Source organism: Ranitomeya variabilis, chromosome 5, assembly GCF_051348905.1.
Source record: "Ranitomeya variabilis isolate aRanVar5 chromosome 5, aRanVar5.hap1, whole genome shotgun sequence".
In the NCBI taxonomy this organism is placed as follows: Eukaryota; Metazoa; Chordata; class Amphibia; order Anura; family Dendrobatidae; genus Ranitomeya; species Ranitomeya variabilis.
This window is the reverse complement of record NC_135236.1, coordinates 285245882-285266381: the sequence shown is the minus strand read 5'-3', so window position 1 is coordinate 285266381 and position 20500 is coordinate 285245882. Positions and strand designations below refer to the sequence as shown.

The following is a 20500-nucleotide window of genomic DNA, read 5'->3' as shown; positions in this document are numbered from 1 at the left end:
AAAGATAATGGAGCAGTCACAGTACTGTACCATGGCGAGTAACTTGTCAATTGGTGATGTTGAAGGGTTAACGTATGATAGTATTACTCGATTTACAAAAATGCCTAAGTATTTATCTTATTAATTTACAAAAGAAGAATGGCATTACCGAGACATAAATAAAGAGGCAAGTAATTCTGCTCTCAAAGCCCACCATAGCTCCTGCTCCTTGTGAGTCATCTGCTTTGGACGAGTCTTCTTCATATTGCCTACTGGGCCTTATGGAATGAATAAAGGACACCTCCCGTAATCGAGTAGTCACGTTGGGACTTAATTCTAAAGTATTATAAAAGAAAGTCCTTTTAGGCTTTTCATATTTTATGGTGGTCTATAAAATGTATAGTACCGTGGCACATATTCTGTATTCCAGAGGCTACTTCCAGATACGAAGCTTAGTAGAAGTCTAGTGGGTACCATCACACTAGTATCAGATTTCAGTTTGCCCTTTTTGTATATTTCTCAAGAAATTCCATTCCACTTGGGGAAACAATATACCATAGTTGCACTGTACATAATAAATAATTGTCCTGCAGAACATCTTCCATCAGATAACCCATAAAAGTAAGTAGAAGAGTGCACTGCATAGCTGCTTTGTGAATGAACAGTAAAAAGGATTCTGTCCACATTGTCCTGATGTCTAATCCCTCTCATCCCAGATCATCTCATGTTCATAGCCTTAGATAAAAAGCCTTTAAAAAATATTCCGGTCCAACGCTCATGACATCTCCATCAATTGTCAATCAGCACAAAAGGATATAAAGGATCCAGCCTGCAACTAATATGCAGTCTAAATTATTGTACTTCGGCAAAAGTTTTTGTAACATGTCTACTAGCGCCTAGAAATCAGAGTCTGTATCCATTAGCTCTGCATCCATCAGGTTTGCCCTGGAATGCATTGGGGGAATCCCTGCTTTTTTAGTTTGAGTTCTGTCAGTATGGTGCCCGTTCCCCATATTATATGGGTGGGGATTCCCATTTGAATACTGAAATGTTCCATCACGCTTTGGTTGAGGGATGAAATGAACATTGCTCCGCTCAGGAAGGGGAAACTCATCAACAGAATAGGGATGAGATATTAAATTAGTGTGAGCATATCTTCTATATCCATGGTGGTCATCTAGATTCTCAACATGATATAGACTACCCTGTAGAGGAGGCCATCTCCTGAACTCTCTGTATGATCCTGGAAGAACATCTTCAATTTCTTGAGGTTCTCTAGACCTAGTCACTAGACCAGGTTTAGCAGGAAGCTTTGGAAGACGTGGCACAGCAGTTGATGTCCGCGGTGGATAGATGTCCATGCCCCTTGTTTCCTCTACTGGTCTGATCTCCTTCTTCCTTCTTCTTTTCTTCTTCTTAGTCTTCTTTTCTAGGCCATAAGGATTATCTCCTTCTACCAGCCACATGTTTTCTCTCTCTTCAGGAGGTACTAAAAAAACAAATGTTTTAAATCACCTTAAGAAGGATGAAAAAACTTTTATGGATGGAAATAATACTTCTTGTTCTAAGCCAGAGAAACCAAGGAAATACCTTCCCACAGGCCACCCCAAAGCAAAAACATGTCCGTCATCATAGAGACAGAGAGAGACAGACGGTTTGTGCTTCATGGTGGCCTGTGGGCTGGTCTTTCCTTGGTTTCTCTGGCTTAGAGCAGGAGTATAAGACTTTGCCTGCAGTCCCACCCCGAAGCACAAGTATATCATTACATGAAAACTTCTAACACTGATTACATAAGAACCACAAGACCGATTTATTCAAGCTAGGTATCAATTTAATCAGTATAACAGTGCCATCCTAACAGTGTCTGTAGTTTACTTAGCAAAATCCTGCTGACAGGTTCACTTTAAGTTGTCATCTAAATCTGCACTTGCAGCATTACAAGAAAGTGATTGCAATCACTTTCTTTATGGAAGACTGAAGGCCAAGATTAAAAGTGAGCAATGATTTAAAATAGGCCCCCAAAATCTAGACAATAATAATTCTGGAAAGATATCAATGTTTCTGGCACATGTAGGAGATTCAAAATAGCGATAATGAAAAATAATCTAGAACAAGGGAGAGTTGTTTGTTACCTGGCGTTGCCACTGGAGTTACAGACACGTCCTGTGGTAAAATGGCTCCCCTTCTAGCCACCATCTTTGTGACATGCTGTGCCCATGCAGAAGACATGTCAGCTGATGGCTCATTGATATCAAAGTTTAAACCAGCTGAGGCATAAAGAAAAAAAGCAGGATGTTAGTTTAAAAAAAAGCCCCAAGGTTGCAAGATTTCAACTTTTCATTGCATGGCAAAAAAAAAAGATATATATATATACATTTAACTAAAAAATTTGATATTTGATTTAAACAGATTATTTTCAGATAATGGCTTCCCTTCAAGACCAGACAGTTAACCAATTTTTATGCTGGTAATGGCTACACATTTCCCATTTTCTAAACTGAAGAACATTTTTGGGGCCATATGCCATTTTTTTCTCTTTTTCTAACCCCATTCCGGACCTTGGACGTACCCAGTACAACATATTTGTTAAATTCCTACCGACCTTGGACATACTGGGTACGTCATGGCTAAAGTGCGCACCGTCATCGTATTAAGGTGCCCTGCTGTTTCGTCGTCACGGGGGGGGGGGGGGGGGGGGGGGGGCTGGCTGGGCTTTCGAAGTCCCCCACAGCTACGATCGCTGTGATTAGCTGTTCAATTCTGAACAACCAATCGCAGCGTTTTCAGTGTTTCAAGCAATAAAATTGATTGAAACAATGATGTCCAGGCTATGATTGGTGCTGTAACAGTGCCGATCATAGGCTGCAGCCTAGGGATGGCAGTGTCACCAGGACCAGCTTTGATTGCTCTGGTTGGTGTGATCAGACAATGACACCGATCGCACCAATCAGAGTGCACAGAGGCAATATGACCTTAATATGACCGCCCTGCACATTCTCATTTTAGCTTTGGACATGTACAGGGCAGTCAGTGTTTGCTTTTGGCAAGGACATTTTTTTGTTCCTGTCTATTGTTTTATCCCCTTTTTGCACCACATCCGTGAGTGCATCCTACATTCATCGAATGCTGGTTGGTGACACAAATCATTGATCGGCCTCAGGTTGTAGGGGTTTTTTTGTGCGTGAAAAAATAAAACATATTAATTTAGTTAAGTTGATAGGACTAGATAATGGATAGTACAATTATACTACAGTAATAAATTTGCAAACAATTTTTGGGGTCCATTTTCTCCTGTTACCCTTGTGAAAATAAAAAACTTGGAGCTAAATGAAAATTTTTGGCAAAAAAAATAGATTTTTTATTTTCACAGCTCAACGTTATAAATTTCTGTAAAGCACCTGGGGGTTCAAGGTGCTCACCACACATCTAGATAAGTCTCATGGGGGGTCTAGTTTCCAAAATTGGGTCACTTGTGGAGGGTTTCCACTGTTTAGGCACATCAATGGCTCCCCAAACACGACGTGTAGTCAGCTCTTGATTCCAGCCAAGTTCAAAAAGTCAAAGGGTGCTCCTTCGCTTCCGAGCCCTGCCGTGCGCTCAAACAGTAGATTTCCCCCACATATGGGGTATAAGCGTGCTCAGGAGAAATTGCACAACAAAGGTTGGGATCCATTTTATCCTGTTACTCTTATGAACATACAAAATTGTGGGTCTAAATTAAACATTTTTGTAAAAAAATAAAAATGTTCATTTTTTTTTCTTTCTTTCCACATTCCATTAATTCCTGTGAAGCACTTGAAGGGGTTATTGAACACATTTCAACAATATTATGAAGTACAAAATGTCACAAAAATACCATCTAAGAATCACTGGGATCCGTTGAAGCGTTCCAGAGTTATTACCACATAACGTGACACTGGTCAGAATTGTAAAAATTTCCCTTGTCATGAAGGTGAAAGTGAAAACAGGCTTGGGGGATGAAGGAGTTAAATACTAACATAACATAATTTACTCTCTCTCCTTGTAATCTTTAAAAGGGTTGTCCACTACTAGGACACCCCCTTCTCAATCTGAATCTTTGCCCCAGTTAAACTAAAAACACTTATACTCACCTCTGGTGACGCTCCAGAGTTGTGATGCTCACGTACCCGGGTACACATGAGGTTGTTACATCACGTTAGCTCTGCGCTCAATCACCGCTGGTGTCACTGTTCCCACCTTCAGACAAATAAGTAATCAAGAGGAAGTCAGAGCTGTGGCTGGTTGCTCAGTTCCTCTTGATTACTTATATGTCTGAAGGCAGGCCCAGTGACGCAAGCTCTGATTGGGCGCAGGGCTCGTGGGACATAGGAAGCTCATGTGAGCCCCAGGAACGTGAGTGTCGACACCGCTAAAACGGCACCATCACTGGAGTCAAATATAAAGGTATGCGCACACAAACATATGACTCGGATGAGTGCTATGCCAATTTAGCATGAGAAAAAAAATCACAGCATGCTGCAAGTGGCTAGGCAAACCTCAGCAAGGGCACACATTCAGGTCTATGGGAGAATGCACAACACCAGACTACAGTGCAGTCTGACATCCGCAAACTCAGACAATGGAGAAATTAAGGTCTCCGTCTTCTCCACACCTGTGCTGCAATTCTCTCATGTGAGGGAATCAGATCACAGAAAACTAACACTCGGCTCAAACTCTGTTCAGTGTGTCATTATGATGATCGGTCTGAGAAACATCCCTCGTGTGACCCCGACCAAGGTGTTTTTATTTTAACCAGGGCAAACACTCAGAGGGCGAAGGAGTTGTCCTAGTAGTGGACAATCCGTTTAATCAATGGGTGAGGTTGAGATCTTTTGACTGACTTACATAAAACCATGTAAATGGTATACTTACCAACTGGTCCTTCATGGGATACTGTATGCAGACTAAAGGAGAGCTCCTTCTCAGGGTTGTTAAGTAACTCCTTACGCTTTGAAAACGCTTTTGCAATCATCTTACTTTTCTTGATTCGCTTGGGTTCATCATCACTACGTCCCAAAATCCTGTCAAACATTGTCATAAAAATCAAAAGTATTCCAATCAAAAGCCTATACACGCTACATGTGGTTATACTGCTTCATAAACAGCTTTATGCAATGTCCACAGACATGCTGATATGCATTAATGTTTGCTTTGAACAACTCCTTTTTATTAGATGAGACCACTAATGCAAAAAGCCAATAACAAGGATCTTCTGTGTGTTCAGCAGCAGCACCACCGGTGAAATGAAGGACTACATAATGCATTCAGGCTATTTGAGTATAAACATATGTGTATGTTTCAAAGATTAAATAAAATAGTAGGTACATAACTGAGGCATGCAAACCGACCCCCAAAACTTGTACATTTGTAAAAACAAAGATGAATGATATCTGACAAAACATTATGTTCAGCACTACATTTACCCATTTAGTAATTGCCATATGACCCAAGTACAGACCTATTGGCAACAGAGTGTGAATCAGACCATGTAATATTGTAATAAAACGGGAACACCCCATAGCTTTACCTGAAGTTGTTAGTAGGCATCAAGGGCAACCTTCATTGTGCATACTGGTGAAGATACTGTCATGTCGGACGCTGTTCAGACCAGGTCATCCGACAGACAGCGGTAATTCCGCTTTTGTCCACTATGCGCTCATTGGCGTCGGCTAGATTTTATCTAGCTGGTCCGGGGTTAATTTACCTGGTGCTCGGATTGGAAGCTGGGCCATGCCCATTGCCTTTAAATAGTTCTCCTGAACATTGGGCGTCGCTGATTATAGCTTCTGTCTTGTGCGTGGTTATCTCGGTCTGGAGTGGTGAGCTAAGTAGTTGGAGTATCGTTGCTGGTGGTGTATTTCTCTTTGTCTTATTTTCTCCTTCCCATATTTGTATTTGTTTTGCCCTTTGCATTTATAGTGTATTCCTGAGTGACTGCGGCGAGGTGCTTATTTTTCCGTTATCCTTGTCTGTGCTAACTGTGGGTATTGGAGTGTGGTCTCTTCACTGGTGGGGGGGGGGGTGGTTTCAGCCTAGGGTTGAAACAGGAGATAGGGCGAGGGTGGAGGCCCAGACATGCACACCATCAGTGTAAACTCTGGGAGAGGGTCAGTCAGGGTTTCCCTAGTCTGAGGGAAATCGCAGGGGCCCGGGTTATTAGCTCTTTCCTACCTAAGTCGCCCGTGACAGATACACTTAAAGTACCACTCCAGTGTTTTTTATCTTTTCCTGCAGTGGAGCGGTGTCACTAAGCTAAGTTCCCTGCTCCTACCCTCTGTGAGGCAGTGACACCTGTTACAGCTAGGGGGCGCTGTTTGTGCTCCCTAGAATGTGCATGGAGGCGTGGTGAGGATATGTGGCGGTATTGCAGTCGCAGGTGTAGCTGTGATTGCAATGGTGAAGCAGTGACCAATGTCACAGGTAGGGGTCACTGTGTGCTCTCCCCAGGTTGTGCATGGAGACGTATGAAGTCCATAAGTGTGCATGACAGTCATGAGCGTAGCAGTGACTGCAATGCAGGTTAAATATAATAATAAATAAGGTTACTCTTGGACATACTGTTTGTCCAAAACAGATTTAGGGAAAACCTGCTCTGGGTTTTGTGTTACGAAACTGACTGCAGTATGTTAATGGTGCAGTCTGTTTCATTTCCGGTCCGGGTTTTCCATGTGGCAGGAAGCCACAGGTTTGTTTGTTAAAAACCCTGCAGCAAAGGGTATAGGTGTGTCAGGTGTCAGGGTCAGAGTCAGTGTCCGGCTGGTGTTTGGATGAGGACAGAGCAAGAGGCTCTACGGAGCTTTGTCGGTGTGCAGTGACACAGGACAGAGCGGAGCCAAGCAGCCAGGGGAGCCGAGATGCCTGGCATCCACAGTTAACACAGCGCTGCCGGCACCTTCGGGAACTGGTCAGAGGAGGGCCAGCGTGTTTAGAGGCCTCAAACCAATGCAGTTGTGAGTAAAAGCTGTGTGAGTAAAGAGACTGTGATACAGCAGTGCAGGACACCCATGGAACTAGTCAGAGGAGTACTGGCGTGTGTAGTGTACTGTGATGTCTTGTAACTGTCATGTAATGTTTATATAATGTATCTGTCATATGATGTGCATAGGATTAGGGTTAGAATAGGATCTTAGAAAATATGGAACTATAGGGGTTAGAATAGAGGGGGCACATAAGTGATAGAGTATAGTGTAGAATAGAGAAGGACACATGCAACACAGGGGTTAACCTGATGGGAGGGGCAGCACAGAGCAGAGTACTTTTTAGTCAGGATACTTCCTAGTTCTGTTAGAAGCCCGGGAGGCTTGCCCATGGGCAGGACATGTGCACAGTGACAGGATTGAGGCTGTGGGGATAAAGCTGACGTATCATTAAGGGACCCCAAGCTGAGGACGGTGTGGACGGGCACCAGTTAGTAGGATTATCCTTAAGCAGGATCCGGGGTCTAAGACCGGGGCATGGGCCACAGTGAAAACGTTCCTGGCACCTCATCCCATTGGAGCTGGACGAGGGGCTGATAAAGAGCTGGTGACAGGAAGGAAAAGGAGGGACACAGATTGTCCACAAGGGTATGGCTGGGATTGTCGGGTAGGAGAAGCTACTGATAAAAGAAAATGGGTTCTGTCAGGACGACAGGGAGAGTGCAGGATGTGAAACTCTGTGTGAAAAGTGCTGCCTATGAGTTGAAAATGCTGTTGCGCAGGAAAGTTATATTGTTTGAATAAAATATCTCCGAGTCACAAATCTTCTCAGTCGGAGTGATGGGACCTGAAAAGAATCTGGCAGTGACCGTACGTTTTTTGTCACACACACCACAGAGAAAACTTGTTATTTTATCTGTGAGGCGTCAGGGTGTGGGAACCGTAATGCCAGTTGCCACGACTACCACCCTGGCCGCCTTACAGTTCCGGTCAGTCTACAGCAGGTTGTGACCTGCTGGATCACTCCTGTGTTTGCTGGACGATCTGGAAGTCACAACTCAATGTAGAATGTAAGCCCGCCTGTAGAATGTAAGCCCGCCTGTAGAATGTAAGCCCTTCTGTAGAATGTAAGCCCGCAAGGGCAGGGTCCTCTTCCCTCTGTATCAGTCTGTCATTGTTAGTTTTGCTTACTGTAAGTGATATTTGTATTTTGATGTAACCCCTTCTCATGTACAGCACCATGGAATTAATGGTGCTATATAAATAAATAATAATAATAATAATAATAATAATGTAAGTCTATGAAACCTAGAATGAATCCAGAACTAGGCTGTCATAGACTTACATTGAGAGCTTGTGACCATTACCTCTGACTTCCCATCAGAAGTTGCTGTCACAAGATGGTGGATCGGGACTGGAGTGAAGTCGGGAAGAACTGAAGACGGGGCTGTTGAGTATATTGGAGTGGCGTCGGGAACAACTGAAGACAGGGGGCTGTTGAGAATATTACTAAGGTAAGAGACCTTACATTAGTGGCACCACTCCAGCACTGAAATAATAAAAAACCCTGCTGGAGTGGTGCTTTAGAATCTGTTTCAGAGCCCATGTGGCTAATCTTACATTTACATCATTTTGAAAATATGAGAAATTGAAATCTGAACGTGTTTCAGTAAACTTCTAATCTCACCTGCACCAGGCTCTCTTCCAAATAATTATTGTGGCTTTGGTCCACACCCATGTACTCATAGATATGCCAGTTCCAAACATGGCAAAGAGGTTAATCTTCTCTACAAGGAGGCTGGGCCTGTTCTTTATTTCACACTCTGGAATTGGCTTGTTGGTCTGAGCAGCAATAGTCACATTGGCTTCACATCTGACAAATATACATATAAGCATGTGAAAAGTTGCGTTAACGGATGTCATATGATGTCACCTATAAAGAGGCAAAAACTCAAATATATTATGAATTAACTAGCCAATTTCGGTACTTACAGGACATATTCACGGAAGCTCCGTTCCCACTCGGCTTGATTGAAAAAGTCATAGAAATGACAGCTAAATGTAATGAGCACAAAACCAAATGCCAGAAATCCAAATATTCCTATATTAAAAGAGATAAGGAAGTGCATTAGGCATGTGACAATGCTGGGATATATCCAGTCATGCCACCACAATTATCCCGAGCTGCTAAATAGCATTCCCACGCATGACATTATTAGCTCCTGCTCAGATTGGTGTCTATGAACTACATGATCTTCTATATACAGTTGAAACTAGAAGTTTACATACATTATATAAAAAGACACATATGCAAGTTTTTCTCAATATCTGACATGAAATCAGAATAAACCTTTCCTGTTTTAGGTCAAATAGCATTACCATAATTATTAATATTTGCCTAATGCCAGAATAATGAGAGAGAGAATGATTTAAGGAATTTTTATTACTTACTGCAAAGTCAAAAGTTTACATACATTTCATATTTGGTATCATTGCCCTTAAACTGAATGACTTGGGTCACAAATTTGGGATATCCTTCCACAAGCTTCTCACAATAGTTGGTCAGAATTTGGACCCATTCCTCCTGACAAAACTGGTGTAACTGATCCAGGCTTGTAGGTCGCCTTGTTCGCACCTGGATTTTCAGCTTTTCCCATAAATTTTCAATTGGATTGAGATCAGGGCTTTGTGATGGTCCCTCCAAATAATTGACTTTGTTATTTTTATGCCACTTTGTTACCATTTTGGCAGTATTCTTCGGGTCATTGTCCATTTGGAAGACCCATTTCCGCTCAAGCTTTAACCCCTTCATGACCTTGGGATTTTTCGTTTTTCCGTGTTCGTCTTTCACTCCCCTCCTTCCCAGAGCCATAACTTTTTTATTTTTCCGTCAATTTGGCCATGTGAGGGCTTATTTTTTGCGGGACGAGTTGTACTTTTGAATGACATCATTGGTTTTAGCATGTCGTGTACTAGAAAATGGGAAAAAAATTCCCAAGTGCAGTGAAATTGCAAAAAAAGTGCAGTCCCACACTTGTTTTTTGTTTGGCTTTTTTGCTAGGTTCACTAAATGCTAAAACTGACCTGACATTATGATTCTCCAGGTCATTATGAGTTCATAGATACCTAACATGACTAGGTTATTTTTTACCTAAGTGGTGAAAAAAAATTCCAAACTTTGAAAAAAAAATAAATAAATAAATTGCGCCATTTTCCGATACTCGTAGCGTCTCCATTTTTCATGATCTGGGGTCGGTTGAGGGCTTATTTTTTGCATGCCGAGCTGGCGTTTTTAATGATAGCATTTTGGTGCAGATACGTTCTTTTGATCGCCCGTTATTGCATTTTAATGCAATGTCGCGGCGACCAAAAAAACGTAATTCTGGCGTTTCAAATTTTTTTCTCGCTACGCTGTTTAGCTTTTTTTTTATTGATAGATCGGGCGATTCTGAACGTGGCGATACCAAATATGTGTAGGTTTGATTTTTTTTTTATTGATTTATTTTGATTGGGGCGAAAGGGGGGTGATTTAAACTTTTATATATTTTTTTTTTCACATTTTTTTTAATCTTTTTTTACTTTTGCCATGCTTCAATAGCCTCCATGGGAGGCTAGAAGCAGGCACAGCACGATCGGCTCTGCTACATAGCAGCGATCTGCTGTTCGCTGCTATGTAGCAGAAAATCAGGTGTGCTGTGAGCGCCGACCACAGGGTGGCGCTCACAGCTGCCGGGGATCTGTAACCATAGAGGTCTCAAGGACCTCTATGGTTACAATACTGAAGCATCGCCGACCTCCGATCATGTGACGGGGGTCGGCGATGCCGTCATTTTCTGCCGCCCGGCCAGATGCGGTAGTTAAATGCCGCTGTCTGCGTAGACAGCGGCATTTAACTAGTTAATAGGTGCGGGCAGATCGTGATTCTGCCCGCGCCTATTACGGGCACATGTCAGCTGTTCAAAACAGCTGACATGTCCCGGCTTTGATGCGGGCTCACCGCCGGAGCCCGCATCAAAGAGGGGCTTCTGACCTCGGACGTACTATCCCGTCCGAGGTCAGAAAGGGGTTAACGTTTGTAACATCAATGCATGGCTTCCCATCTCCCATCTTACTCACCACTCCGGGCCATGCTGTGAGTTCTGTCCTCTGCGGCTCCTTGCTGTGGGCCTCATGTCCTTGCCTGCTGCATACTTCCTGACTGTGTGCTTAGGGCGGCGACCCCAACACGCCCTAATTCTAATAGAGACAGTGTGCACCTTCCTAAGGTGTCCCCAGCCAATTGCCAAGAGGCATCAGGTACTTAAGGCATCTCCACCCATAGGGAGAGGCCTGAGGATTGTGGACCCACTGTGCAACGAACCAGACTACCCTGGAGGGCGTGACTAAGCAGCTACTTAGGTGTTCACTCGAGCCTCTAGTGGTGAGGTCAGGCTTGTGCGGCAGGTAGCTTCCAGGTACCCCTCCAGGGCGGTGTCTGGCTGTAGCAGCGGATCCCACTGAGGGACAAAACACTAGTGACAGGTGCGAGCAAGTACGGATGAGCACAACTGGTACTCTGGTGGGCACGGCTGGCACTCAGGCGGGCGGGCACGGCTGGCATGACTGACACTGTCAGGCAGGCGGGCGCAGCTGGCATTCTGGTGGGCACGGCTGACACTCTGGTGGGCACGGCTGGCACTCTGGCGGGCACGGCTGGCACTTTGGTAGGCAGGTGAGCACGGCTGGCAAGAATCGGGACCGTAGCAAGTAGGGCAGGAACACAGGAAGGTACACAAGCAGGTATGAACCAGTACAGACTGGAAGGACAGGGACTGTAGGAATAAGTTCAGACTAGAGGAATAAGGGACACAGGGTGCGGTGTGGGAGCGTAGCAAAGCTGCAGGATGTGGAGAGCCGGGCAGAGCCGCAGGAGGCGGGACAGGAGCAGAGCAGAGCCGCAGAATGCGGCGAGTAGAGCAGAGCCGCAGCTTGCGGTAAGCAGAGCAAAGCAGAACCGCAGGATGCCGGGGGCTGAGCAGAGCCGCAGGATGCAGCGAGCAGAGCAGAGCTGCAGGTTGCAGCGAGCAAAGCAGAGCAGAGCCGCAGGATGTGGTGAGCAGACTAGAACAGAGCTGCAAGATGCGGTGAGCAGAGCCGCAGGTTGCGGCAAGCAGAGCAGAGCCGCAGGTTGCAGGACAGGAGCAGAGCAGGCCAGAACAGAGCCGAGCCGCAGGATGCGGCGAGCAGAGCAGAACTGCAGTTTGCGGCGAGCAGAACAGAGCCGCAGGATGCGGTGAGCAGAGCAGAAGGAGTGGACACAAGGATACACACAGCTGAGTAGGGAAGGCAACAAACAAGGATACAAACGGTTACAGGTATAGGATGAACGTAAAAGGTAATAAACAGCCTATAATAGGCTTAGCCTTAACGGCACTCTTGGTTATTTACAGGCAGATAGATAGTGTAATCCTTGGCTATAGCTTGCAGTATCTTCCGGATTGTTTGTTTGTACTTATGGAGCAGTATAGGGGTATATCATTGCAATTATGCTGACTGAAATTCTATATGAGTATTTTTCCACGAACTTATCACTTCACTATCACAATACTTATGATTATTTAATATCTTCTTTATGTACTGGACTTCATGCTGATAAACACCACATGGATATATACCGTATACTAGTGATGAGCGAGCGTACTCGTTGCTCGGGTTTTCCCGAGCACGCTCGGGTGACCTCCGAGTATTTGTTAGTGTTCGGAGATTAAGTTTTCATCGCCTCAGCTGAATGATTTACAGCTATTAGCCAGGCTGAGTACATGTGGGGGTTGCCTGGTTGCTAGGGAATCCCCACATGTAATCAAGCTGTCCAGTAGCTGTAAATCATTCAGCTGCCACGATGAAAACTTAACCCCTTCCCGACCTGTGACACAGCGTATGCGTCATGAAAGTCGGTGCCAATCCGACCTGTGACGCATATGCTGTGTCACAGAATGATCGCGTCCCTGCAGATCGGGTGAAAGGGTTAACTCCAACTTCACCCGACCTACAGGGACAAGGGGAGTGGTACTTCAGCCCAGGGGACGTGGCTTCGCCCCCCGTGGCTACGATCGCTCTGATTGGCTGTTGAAAGTGAAACAGCCAATCAGAGCAATTTGTAATATTTCACCTATGAAAAGTGGTGAAATATTACAATCCAGCCATGGCCAATGCTGCAATATCATCGGCCATGGCTGGAAACCCTGATATGACCCCCACCACCGATCTCCTCCCCAGTCCTCCGTTCTGTCCCGTACTCCCCTCCGTCCTCCTGTCCGCTCCCCCGATCTCCTGTCCGCTCCCCCCGTGCTCCGATCCACCCCCCGTGCTCTGATCCACCCCCCGTGCTCCGATCCCACCCCCTCATACTTACCGAGCCTCCCGGTGTCTGTCTGTCTTCTCCATGGGCACCGCCATCTTCCAAAATGGCGGGCGCATGCGCAGTGCGCCCGCCGAATCTGCCGCCTGGCAGATTCCTTCCAGGTACATTTTGATCACTGTGATAAAACCTATCTAGTAAATGACCCCCCCCCCCCCTTTATCACCCCCATAGGTAGGGACAATAATAAAATATTTTTTTTCCCACTAGGGTTAGGGTTAGGGCTAGGGTTAGGGCTAGGATTAGGGTAAGGGCTAGGGTTAGAATTAGGGTTAGAACTAGGGTTAGGGTTAGAATTAGGCTATGTGCACACGGTGCGGATTTGGCTGCTGATCTGCAGCGGATTGGCCCCTGCGGATTCGCAGCAGTTTTCCATCAGTTTACAGTACCATGTAAACCTATGGAAAACCAAATCCGCTGTGCTCATGGTGCGGAAAATACCACGCGGAAACGCTGTGTTGTATTTTCCGCAGCATGTCAATTCTTTGTGCGGATTCCGCAGCGTTTTACACCTGTTCCTCAATAGAAATCCGCAGGTGAAATCCACACAAAAAACACTGGAAATCCGTGGTTATTCCGCAGGTAAAATGCAGTGCCTTTTACTTGCGGATTTTTCAAAAATGGTGGGGAAAAATCTCACACGAATCCGCAACGTGGGCACATAGCCTTAGGGTTAGGGTTGGAATTAGGGCTAGAGTTGGAAATAGGGTTAAGATTAGGCTTGTGGTTAGGGTTAGGGGTGTGTTGTGGTTAGGGTTGGGATTAGGGTTGGGATTAGGGTTGTGGTTAGGGGTGTGTTGGGGTTAGGGTTGTGATTAGGGTTAGGGGTGTTGTTCTGCCCATTCTAATGAAGGACAGGGTGTTCATATCATGCATTAAAGTTTTAGTACCATTAGTGTTTTGGTTTTGTTGTGTTATAGCACCACCCAGTGGTGGTTAAATTTATAACCTGTGTTTTTTAGCAATAATTTGAGTGTTGCATTGTGGGTTGCACCAAGGCATTTTGGGATGAAGAACCTCCATTTTCCCTCTGTGTTGTTCCTGGACACACGTGTTCTTCTGCTATGCTGGAACTACCTCACTTAGTTGCCATCCTGGTTAAGTTTATCCGGTAAGATCATTATCCCTGTTCTTGCAATGTAGTGTTGTACAGAGTGTGATTAACTGTATAGCAGCCAGTACACAGGAAATGTGATTACCAGGGACCTGCTGTATGTAGTTATGTAGAAGTTGCACCATACTGTATGCTTTCCCTGTTAGTTGCAGTCGTGTTATTATTTGCCCAATACTTACCCATATCATTTGTATTCTTATAGTTTTACCGCGCTCATGTTTACCAATAAACAAGTTAGACTACAGAGAACAGTCTGCTTATTTGGGAGACAGAAGTGGTTTATGCCGTATGTCGGATCACACACCGTATCAACGTGTATGAAGACAGAACAGGTGTGTTGGGGTTAGTGTTGGAGTTAGAATTGAGGGGTTTCCACTGTTTAGGCACATCAGGGGTCTCCAAACGCAACATGGCGCTACCATTGATTCCAGCCAATCTTGCATTCAAAAAGTCAAATGGTGCTCCCTCCCTTCCGAGCCCCGACGTGCGCCCAAACAGTGGTTTACCCCCACATATGGGGTACCAGCATACTCCGGACAAACTGGGCAACAATTATTGGGGTCCAATTTTTCCTGTTACCCTTGTGAAAATAAAAAATTGTTTGCTAAAACATAATTTTTCATTCCTCAAAAATTATTTTTTATTTTCATGGCTCTGCGTTATAAACTTCTGTGAAGCACTTGGGGGTTCAAAGTGCTCACCACACATCTAGATAAGTTCCATGGGGGTCTAGTTTTCAAAATGGGGTCACTTGTGGGGGGTTTCTACTGTTTAGGCACATCAGGGGCTCTGCAAACGCAACATGACGCCCGCAGACCGTTCCATCAAAGTCTGCATTTCAAAAGTCACTACTTCCCTTCCGAGCCCCGACGTGTGCCCAAACAGTGGTTTACCCCCACATATGGGGTATCCGTGTACTCAGGACAAACTGGGCAACAACTATTGGGGTCCAATTTCTCCTGTTACCCTTGTGAAAATAAAAAATTGCTTGCTAAAACTTCATTTTTGAGGAAAGAAAAATGATTTTTTATTTTCACGGCTCTGCGTTGTAAACTTCTGTGAAGCACTTGGGGGTTTAAAGTGGTCACCGCACATCTATATTAGTTCCATGGGAGGTCTAGTTTCCAAAATGGGGCCACATGTGGGGGAGCTCCAATGTTTAGGCACACAGGGGCTCTCCAAACGCGACATGGTGTCCACTAACGATTGGAGCTAATTTTTCATTCAAAAGTCAAATGGCGCTCCTTCCCTTCCGAGCCTTGCCGTGTGCACAAACAGTGGTTTGTGACCACATATGAGGTATCGGTGTACTCAGGAGAAATTGCCCAACAAATTTTAGGATCCATTTTATCCTGTTGCCCATGTCAAAATGAAAAAATTGAGGATAAAAGAAATTTTTTGTGAAAAAAAGTACTTTTTCATTTTTACGGATCAATTTGTGAAGCACCTGGGGGTTCAAAGTGCTCACTATGCATCTAGATAAGCTCCTTTGGGGGTCTAGTTTCCAAAATGGGGTCACTTGTGGGGGAGCTCCAATGTTTAGGCACACAGGGGCTCTCCAAACGCGACATGGTGTCCGCTAAAGATTTTCATTGAAAAAGTCAAATGGCGCTCCTTCCCTTCCAAGCCCTGTCGTGCGCCCAAACAGTGGTCCCCCCTCACATATGGGGTATCGTCGTACTCAGCAGGGCCGGCTCCAGGTGTTTGAGGGCCCCGGGCGAAAGAGTCTCACTGGGCCCCCCCTTTAACACATACCACAATTCATGAATCACAGATACAGCAGAGAAATATAGGTATAGTCCAATGCCAGAATTCACTTCTTACATTCGTGATGGCTATTGTAAATTCTACAATACCATACAGCAGAGGGGCTTTATATAAGTCAACCCCTTATATGCCAATTTTTGTGGAAAACTTTTTAGGCTATGTGTACATGTTGCAGAATTGCTGTGGAAATTTCCACGGTAATTCCGTAACTCCTGCTGCGGGTATATCGTATGCGGAATGGGCATGCGTTTTCCCGCTAAACACTAGCGTTTTCCAAGCGATCTGTAGCATCGCTTGGTAAACTGATTGACAGGTTGGTCACACTTGTCAAACATTGTTTGACAAGTGTGACCAACTTTTTACTATTGATGCTGCCTATGCTGCCTATCCCCGACAGCCTTCCTGCTCCTCACGATGCTCCGGTCCCAATAATGCATTGCGGCAATGACCCCAGATGAAGTAGCAGTCTCGCGAGACCGACGTCATCACCGGTCATTTTCGCAATGCATTATTGGGAATGGAAGCATCGCGAGGAGCGGGAAGGCTGTCGCGGACGCCGGAAGGTGAGAATATCATGATTTTTTATTTTAATTCTTTTTTTTCTAACAATTATATGGTTCCCAGGGCCTGGAGGAAAGTCTCCTCTCCTCCACCCTGGGTACCAACCGCACATGATCCGCTTTCTTCCCGCATGGTGGGCATAGCCACATGCGGAAAGTAAGCGGATCAATGCTTTCCTATGTGTGCGGAATCGCAGGGATGAACATGCTGCGTTTTTTTCCAGAATGCGATTCCGCCGCGGAAAAAAACCGCAGTATGTGCACAAAAATTGCAGGTTGCATTCTAATAATAGGATGCTTAATGTATGCGTTTTTTTGCGTTTTTATAGAGAAAAAACGCGGGAAAAAAAGCAAAAAATCCTGAATGTGTGCACACAGCCTTAAAGTAAACATTAGAAAGTATTAACGTAGAACATTTGTAAAAGGGCAAAATGGGTTGCAGGCTGCAGCATCACAACACATCAGTATTCGTTGTACCATTGTTTTGAATTCACTGTCGATTTGTAGTGCTGATGACTGACCCCAATAAGTGACATGTGCAAAAATGTATACATACAGTACATGTACATGGCACACACACGTACATGGCACACACATACATACAGTACATATACACGGCGCACACACATACATACAGTACATGTACATATCGCACACACGTACATGGTACACACATATACATGGTACATACATACAGTACATGTACATGGCACACACACGTACATGGTACACACATACATACAGTACATGTACATGACACACACATACATACAGTACATGTACATGGCACACACGTACATACAGTACATGGAACATACGTATATGGAACACACATGTACATGGCACACACACATACATGGCATACACATACATACATGGCACACACACATACATGGCACACACGACACACACATACATGGCACACACGACACATACATACATGGCACATACGACACATACATACATACATACATGGCAGGCAGACACACATACATACATACATACATGGCAGACACACATACATACATGGCACACACACATACATACATGGCAGACACATGCTGCACAACAAATGCTCATTTGATACATGTGATTCATATAAACACATACACATAGCTCACAGACAGCACACACTACACATACCACACACTATACACACATCAATTACACACACCTCACATACACTGCTTTATGCTGGAGGGAATGAGATGTTGCACAGTATCAGCTGCAGCCCTCCTGCTCCCAGCAGACACCTCCCTGCCCTCTCCTCTGCTGGGACTGCCGACAAGAGCAGGAGGAGCTGACAGGAGCCATCACAGGAGCAGCACACACACAGGGTGCTGCAGCAGACTTATGGTACCTCACATCACAGCTCAGGTATGTAGGTGCCGGCCCGGCGGGTCTTAGCTCTCCCTCCCCTCAGAAGCTCCGTGCAGGAGGACAGGAGGACAGTGCACTGGCCTATGAATACATGGCCTGTGGTGACATCACGGTCACATGGCAGGTCACATGATCGTGATGTCACTACAGGTCCTCAACCAGTCTCTACATCGGAAGCTTCACTGATTATGATTATCAGTGGAGCTTCTGCTGTAGTGGCTGGGGGGCCCCTAACGCCGGCCCTGACTGTATCCCAGACAGCATGAGTGGGCCCCCCTGTCTCGCCAGGGCCCCGGCACTTGCCCAGGTGCGCCAGGTGCTGACGCCGGCCCTGGTACTCAGGACAAATTGTACAATAACTTTTGGGGTCCAGTTTCTCTTTTTACCCTTGGGAAAATAATAAAATTGTTGCTAAAAGATCATTTTTGTGACTAAAAAGTTAAATGTTCATTTTTTCCTTCCATGTTGCTTCTGCTGCTGTGAAGCACCTGAAGGGTTAATAAACTTCTTGAATGTGGTTTTGAGTACCTTGAGGGGTGCAGTTTTTAGAATGGTGTCACTTTTGGGTATTTTCAGCCATATAGACCCCTCAAACTGACTTCAAATGTGAGGTGGTCCCTAAAAAAAATGGTTTTGTAAATTTTGTTGTAAAAATGAGAAATCGCTGGTCAAATTTTAACCCTTATAACTTCCTAGCAAAAAAAAATTTTGTTTCCAAAATTGTGCTGATGTAAAGTACCGTATTTTCCGGCGTATAAGACGACTTTTTAACCCTTCTTATACGCCGGGTACCGTCTTGTACGCCGGGTGTATAGGGTGGGTGGGGGGGAGTGGTCCCGATGACGACGAGGGGGCGTCTCACAGGAAAGTGTGAGTGGACTATCCCCCATTACCTCATCGTAGCGCTGCAGCGTGGGGTCTCTGTGCTGGGAGCGGCGGCTGATGCTCCTCTTTGTGCCGCGTGGGTGCTGTGCTGTTGGGCGGCGGCTCCTCTTCTGCAGTGTGGGGCCTCTGTGCTGTGGGGCAGCGTATTTTCATGCAGTCAGTCGGGGCTCCTCCGGCATCTCCTTAAAGCCTCACTGGCAGCTCCATTGCTATGATGCGATGGCCTCCGGGAAAATGGCCGCTGCTCAGATTCAGATCTCGTCTCCCGAGATCTCGGGACGAGATCTGAATCTGAGCATGCACCGCGCCCAGCGGCCATTTTCCCGGAGGCCACCGCATCGTAGCAATGGAGCTGCCGGCGGGGCCTCCGGGCTTTAAGAAGATGCCGGAGGAGCCCCGACTGACTGCATGAAAATACGCCGCCGCCGCCCCACAGCACAGATGCCCCACACTGCAGAAGAGGAGCCGCCGCCCCACAGCACCCACGCGGCACAAAGAGCAGCCGCCGCTCCCAGCAGAGACCCCACGCTTCAGCGCTACGATGAGGTAATGGGGGATAGTCCACTCACACTTTCCTGTGAGACGCCCCCTCGTCGTCATCGGGACCACTCCCACCCAAAAGGCACATTAGTCACCGGCCCTATAAGACGACATACGGCGTATAAGAAGACCCCCGACTTTTAAGAAGATTTTATATTTTAACTGGAAAAGTTGAGGGGTCGTCTTATACGCCCAGTCGTCTTATACGCCGGAAAATACGGTAGACATGTGGGTAATGTTATTTATTAACTATGTAACTGTGTCACATAACTCTCTCGTTTAACAGAATAAAAATAAAAAATTTGAAAATTGCGAAATTTTCAAAATTTTGCCAAATTTCAATTTTTTTCACAAATAAACACAAATTATCGACTAAATTTACCACTAACATGAAGCCCAATATGTCACGAAAAAACAATCTCAGAACCGCTAGGATCCGTTGAAGCGTTCCTGAGTTATTACCTCATAAAAGGACACTGGTCAGAATTGCAAAAACGGCCAGGTCATTAAGGTCAAAATAGGCTGGGTCATGAAGGGGTTAATCTCTGAACACTAACAAATACTCGGAGAGGTCATCAGAGCGTGCTCGGGAAAACCCGAGCAACGAGTACACTCGCTCATCACTAATATATACATTAACATAACTTTTATTACGTTGATTCTCCAGTAATTTCTTGGTCAGTTTGTTTATTATCTCTATCACTATATTCTAGTATTATGTTCTATGACAATTGTTTCAATCAGTACAGCAGTATATTTTTGCTTTTATTATATGTTTGTTATTGTCCTGCATACCCTATTCTGCTGCATTTTGATATTGATCTATAACCCTCCCTCTTCATGGAAGTTTTTGGCCCTGTCTGCTTTAATTGCTTTCATTATTTTAATTATTAATAAATATTGGATTTTTAAACCAATTTATTTTGCTGGAATCACTTCT

At 45.1% G+C, this 20500-nt stretch overlaps 1 protein-coding gene across 1 annotated transcript in view; it reads right to left on the bottom strand.

Annotated features, from left to right (window-relative positions):
- Window positions 1-393: 393 nt before the first annotated feature.
- SMO (smoothened, frizzled class receptor) overlaps window positions 394-20500 on the bottom strand; it is a 46428-nt gene continuing 26321 nt past the window's right edge. The window contains exons 8-12 of the mRNA XM_077264401.1: window positions 8910-9018; window positions 8605-8790; window positions 4873-5021; window positions 2112-2246; window positions 394-1468 (exon numbers count right to left, since the gene is read on the bottom strand). Coding sequence (XP_077120516.1) covers window positions 876-1468; window positions 2112-2246; window positions 4873-5021; window positions 8605-8790; window positions 8910-9018 — 1172 coding nt within the window. The 3' untranslated portion in view covers window positions 394-875. The remainder of the gene's footprint in view (window positions 1469-2111; window positions 2247-4872; window positions 5022-8604; window positions 8791-8909; window positions 9019-20500) is intronic.